The 6112-nt window shown below is 41.0% G+C and overlaps 1 protein-coding gene across 1 annotated transcript in view; it reads left to right on the forward strand.

Moving 5' to 3' along the window:
* Positions 1–4595, forward strand: part of ccnq (cyclin Q) — a 9711-nt gene extending 5116 nt beyond the window's left edge. The window contains exons 4-5 of the mRNA XM_050064724.1: positions 568–786; positions 4359–4595. Of these exons, the coding sequence (XP_049920681.1) occupies positions 568–786; positions 4359–4448 (309 nt within the window). The 3' untranslated portion in view covers positions 4449–4595. The remainder of the gene's footprint in view (positions 1–567; positions 787–4358) is intronic.
* Positions 4596–6112: the final 1517 nt, after the last annotated feature.

Raw genomic sequence — 6112 nt, forward strand, 5'->3', positions numbered from 1 at the left:
AAATACTTATGAGCCCTTAAAGTCGGGGGACTGTGTGAAGAAATGGTTGTAATTCCTACACGGTTCATACTACATTTTTGAAAAAAAGCCTTAAATGAAAGCTGAGAGTCTGCACTTTAAGCAGGTATTCATTGTTTCATTTAAAACCCATTGTGGTGGTGTACAGAGCCAAAATGATGAACTGTATCATTGTCCAAATAATTATGGACCTGACTGTATATCAGTTACTTGTGGTATGTTAAATTCATGAAGAAAAATCACGTTGTTTTTTCCATTTTTCTGGTTCATCAGGGAGGCAACAAAGTTTTTTTCACAAATTCAAATTAATGTGGGGTGACTGATGCGTTCAGTGTTCCAGAAATTGTAAGTCACTCAGGTTTAAAGTGTCTACTTCAAGTGACAGTGAAGTCCATCAGAATGATTTTAACCTGTATTTGGCTTATCGCCCATTGCACACGCGATGAATTTATTGCCTAACTAAAACAAACTAAACTGAATTGCTGTTTGACCCAAATATAGAATGTATAATCAACAGGATTACATTGTGTTTTTTCTCTTCCCCTCCAGTATTTACTCCACTACCTGTTGTCTGTGAAGTCGCTTGTGAACCGCCATGCTTGGTCCCGAACCCCTGTCGCTGAGACTTCCTGGGCGTTGCTTAGAGACTGTTACCATGGAGCCATGTGCATCCGCCACACACCGCAACACATTGCCATAGCAACACTGCACCTGGCTCTAAACAGCTATGGAGTAGAGCTGCCTGTCGGGGAGAAAGAGTGGTGGCAGGTAGGGGTGGGCATTATGGCCCTAAAATAATATCACGATATTTCAGGGTATTTTTTTGCAAGCTAGAGAGTGAGTGAAGAGAGGGAGCGCTGGTAGCGAGAAAGCTTGTGAATCAGATCAATAAAATGTTATTTTCTGATTGTTTCACAGTGGTTATGTTCTAAAGCACAAACACGCCACACCCCCACACACCTCCGCTCAACACTGTGGCTGTACTCCGCACCACCTGATTTGGTCTGAATATTGTTGCTGTCTCGCTGTGTCTCTGCTCTCTGCGCGGCTGAGCCCTCAGTGTGTGCAGCGCAGCAGAGACAGACAGCGGAGTTATATAAACTCGTTATGTTACTGTAAGTGCTGTAAAAGCTTTGCGAATTAAAAAGCCAAGAAGAGTAATTTATCAATGAGATCCGTGCAAAAGATGGACAGACTCCAAATGCTGAAAAATATTGCCGTAAAAAGTGTAATTTGCGTCACAACGATATAAACGATAGAGCAAAATATGAAACGATAGACATTTTTCTCTCGTCACACGATATATATCGTCATATCGCACTGCCCTAGTGGAAAGGAGAAGGAAGGTTGCAGATTGGAAAGGAGAAGGCCACTGTCGAGAACATGAACAGCTCTATGCCACTACATATGAAGTTTATTATTGGTCTTTCTCTCAAGTGCCTTCATAAACTCCAGTTGGTCCAGAATTCAGTCGCGCATATCATTACTAGAACCCCCTCCATAGATCATATCACTCCTGTTCTCCAACAGCGTCACTGGTTTCCTGTTAAATATCGCATCGATTTTAGGATACTGTTTCTCACCTTCAAGCCCCCTCATAACTGTCTGAACTCCTTCATATCTACACACCCTCCCATACTCTTAGATCTTCTCTTCTGCAGTCCCACTCACATCACCATCTGCCCGCTTGACTACCATGGGTTCTAGAGCCTTCATCCATTCTCTCTCCCCCATGACATTTGCAATATTGACTCCCTTTCCACTTTCAAATCCTGTCTGAAAACACACCTTTTCAAGCTGGCATACTTAGACTGATTTACTGATGACACACATATCAAGACTTAAAGTAACAATTTTATACCTCATTTTTAGAATTGTGATTTTTGTCGAGTTATTTTATCAACTTATTATTGTCCGGTGATGAAGGTCCAGATTTATAATAATTTGGCAATTAGCGCCACCTCCTGACAATTATAGGAAAAAAAATCTAACGTTAGCCCCCCTGAGTAATGTTTAATGTCATTAACAGTTTAAAGTTTGGTTCATTATTGAAAGCCTTTCTTTGCGGAGTTTGCATGTTCTCCCAGTGTCAGCGTGGGTTTTCTCCGAGTGCTCCGGCTTCCTCCCACAATCCAAAGACATGCACATTAGATTAATTGGTGACTCTAAATTGCCCATAGGTGTGAATGTGAACCTGAATGGTTGTCTGTCCCTATGTGTTAGTCCTGCGATATTGTGGCGACCTGTCCAGGGCAAGCACGTGCACACATAGACCTCAAAGGGTGCTTGAGCCCCTGCCCTTTTTGCCTCGCATAAAAAAGTGCCCTTTTTCTGTAGGTCGTTTTCTTTTCTTTCTTTTTTTTTTCCCTGTCGCGCACAGCCTGCTCTACCTGCCCTGCTGAACAGATGTTGATTGAAACAAAATATCAGGTGATTGGAAGCCCTGGGTGATGATGCCCCTCCCAAACCGCATCTAAGAGGGAAGGGGTGAAGGAATGTTAAAATGTTAGAATCGTTATCTTAAACCAATTTTAAAAAATAAGATAAAAAAGTGTTTTATTGCTTCTTAGAATTGATACTGCTGACTGGCCCTTTAAACTAATCTGTTGGTGATAATTTCTTTGCACAAAGATTTAAAAAGTTACATACTAGGGTATGCAGCTAGGTTGTTAGCTAGCTATTTATGACTAGCAGTCTACTTTATCAATTTATATTACATACTGTATTATGCTAGACCTAGTGCCCTTTTCTGCCTTTGAGCCCCTGCCCCTCTATTAGCCTGTGCACGGCCCTGGTCCAGGGTGTACCCCGCCTCTCACCTAATGTCAGCTGGGATAGGCTCCAGCCTCCCCACAGCCTCTAGCAGGATAAGAGGTTACAGAAAATAAATAAATGAATGAATGAATAGTTATTAAAAACCAAATACATGCACCCGCTAACAGCAGGTAGCATTCAGCTATCCTGGTGACAACAGGGGCTTGAGATACAGGTGACAGACAGAGCCATGATCTGTTTGGAGATGGATAACAAGGAAAATGAACACACATAATTAGATAAAAAAAAATCAGTGAGCATCACATATTGTGTGGTTTTTAATCTAGTGGAATGATTTTTCGGTCAGTGTTGAAACAACAAAATATGATGGGTTATGGTCAGTTCAGACCAAAGATTTGTGAAGAGTTGAAACAGCGATAAGCACATACAACGAGCAGAAGTGTCAACCCGCTGTCAGACACCCGCACACTGTGAGGACGGAAACGGAGGGCTTAGCGGGGACCGAGCACCTGCCAAAGCAAGTGAACATGCCGTCTGCGGTCATATTGACTTGACCAGCAGACTTCACTACAAGCCCATTGGCTGTTGGAAAAAGCTGATGTGCTTTACATTCTAAAACCAGCTGCCTACAATTTGACAAGCAGAGTTTCAGGTGACACCATCAGCCGGCCAGTTCACACTGCTGCAACTTTTTGTAAAACTGTTTAGTCTTGTTGCAAATCTTTGGTCTGAACTGGGCTTTAGTCTGATTTGCACTGCCCTTCGCATTGACTCCGATAGAACTGACACCAAGGTCTGACTCCTGGAACGCTGTCACTGATGTCATAACCTTTCCTTCTTATATGTTTTCCTTAGGTTCTGCCAGGAACCAAAAAGGGTTCTCTATGGGGTCATGTCAGAGAACCCTATATGGTTCTTGTTTCTATTAATGTGCTACTCAAAGCACTGAAAAATAACATTTACAAACACACAGCAGTAGTAGTGTCCAGTAACTGTGCCCTCAGTCCAGAAACCTCTTTTCCTCACTGGAGCTACTTGGTACCAAAGAAACGGGATACCCAATGTGCCATCCTTTCTGGACTGTATCTTATACGTAGTTATGAATGTGCTATATTCAGATTGGTCCATAAGGGCATTTGTATGGTGTAACAGACACAAACAGTAACTGTAGCCTTGCACAGGTGTTCCCTGCTTTTAGGGTCATGCCAAGTGTGCCATTGTACTCTTTAACTGAAGTCACAGTGCCACCTGACCATCCAGCTCCAGCCAGTCTTCAAAGCAAAAGTTCCTCTTGTAATTGTCAAGTATTAATTGAAGTGTGGTAGCAATTATAGTTATCTATTGTCAAACGATTTTAAAAATGAAGTCTCTTTTGTAAGAGCTCTGATTTTAGAAATTACTATATCCAAATGCAAATGGAATAAGTCTGGATTTGTTATAGTTTTCTGCTTCAGTCCTCAAGGCAATAAAATCTAGGCCGTTTGAAATGGTGTGTGGACCTTTGATGTCCACTGTTTATTGAGGCCAGGTGTGGAGCTGAAGTCTGTGTGTGTTTGTGTGTGTAGGTGCTGTGTGCCGACGTGACCAAAGCAGACATCGATGCTGTGATCTCTGACCTTCTTCAGCTCTACGACATGGAAGCCAAGTGTATCTGAAGGACACACCTATATGACTCGTATATGGGAATTGTTTATATCAGATTCCTTTTTTATAAACAGTTGCCAGTGGTGTGTGTGTGTGTGTGTGTGTGTGTGTGTGTGTGTGTGTGTGTGTGTGTGTGTGTGTGTGTGTGTGTGTGTGTGTGNTGTGTGTGTGTGTTTGTGTGAGAGAGAGGAACACTTGGTATTGCCCCAGATAGTCTGTGAGCTGTGACAAAAACACAGCCACACTACCATTTCCTGCCACAGTGGGGAGACATTTCTTGCTCTCTGGTCTCTGATCACCCAGCCCTGCAGAATACTGATGCACTGTGGAGCATTTCATCAGCACCAGGTTTCTTAAACACATCTCAGCCCTCAGCACCAGGAATATTTTCACAGTCCTCACCTGACGGGTTTTTAACTGCCCAGTTGTTTATGAATAAGTTATGAAACAATTCCAACAAATCCGTTAAATATTCCAGGGAGTGGTAAATGCAATTAGATATTTATTATTGAGTGGCATTATCCTAAGACATTTCTGCATTTGAATAATACTGGACAATAATAAATATGAAGCAGAGGTTAAATCTTGATTGTCTAAGAATGCAGACCACCTTGCTGTATAAATCTGCATATTCAGGAAAACCTGATTTTATGTATTGTGTATATATACTTCATTTTTAAGATACTTGTCTTAACAGTGCATGTGATGACATAAAAAGTATATTCACATGTAAATGTGTTAATTTGCTCAATGACCTCTCCATCATAGGTGTCTATGTATCATGGTGATTATAGTGAGATAATTTGCAGCTGGAGTTCCTCCTGGTTTATTAAGTGCTGTCGTAACCAGAGATATTTTCATGAATTAGTTTGAAGCAAGTTTGTTATTTGTGGCAGAGGATCAACCAGATAAAAAATATGTGGGGGTGTGATCTGCCGTATGTGTACAACTAATGTTTCTACTGTTAAAATTACAATTTCATTTCAGCTGTGTATTGTTCAGAATAACTCTGCACACCCTGTCCTATCCTGTTTCAAGGATATACCTGGTGATATGTTACCTTTTCTTTTAATAAATGCCATGGAAAGCGCAAACCATACAATAAACTAAAAGTTCTTATACTCTGTGTATCAAAGCCTGATGGGTGACATTTTATCTTATCTTATCTTAGAGAGCAAAGTGTGTATTAATCTTTGCTGCAAATAATCCCCACCAAATGCACTATTTCCCCCTGTTTGAGTAACATTTGGGAAAAAACTACAGTGGGAGATGAAGCTCAAAACTGCTGTTTCCTTGACTCATGTGCCTTCACTGTAGTAGGAAAAAACTTCCACAGGACTCCAATATAAAAGATAAACAAAATTTATTCCACAGGTCTACAGGAGTGCTCAAATTCTCTTTCCTAAACAGCAAAGGCCCTACGGCAAGAAAAACTATGTGGCTCGGTCCTCAATTGAGCCTCAACTGCCTGCTGCTACCTGTGTGTGCTCAAGAGAGAACTTGAGACAAGTCACTTAAAGTGACAGTAACACAAAAAGTGACTCCTAACAAAGTTACAAAACATTGTTTTTAACTAAACATGAAGTGAATCAGATGACTTTAACTTATCTTTTGCCTATTTACAACTAACTTATTATTCAATTAAATCATTTATTTACTTACATTCCCATGAACT

This window comes from Epinephelus moara, chromosome 16 (genome assembly GCF_006386435.1).
Source record: "Epinephelus moara isolate mb chromosome 16, YSFRI_EMoa_1.0, whole genome shotgun sequence".
Lineage (NCBI taxonomy): Eukaryota > Metazoa > Chordata > Actinopteri > Perciformes > Serranidae > Epinephelus > Epinephelus moara.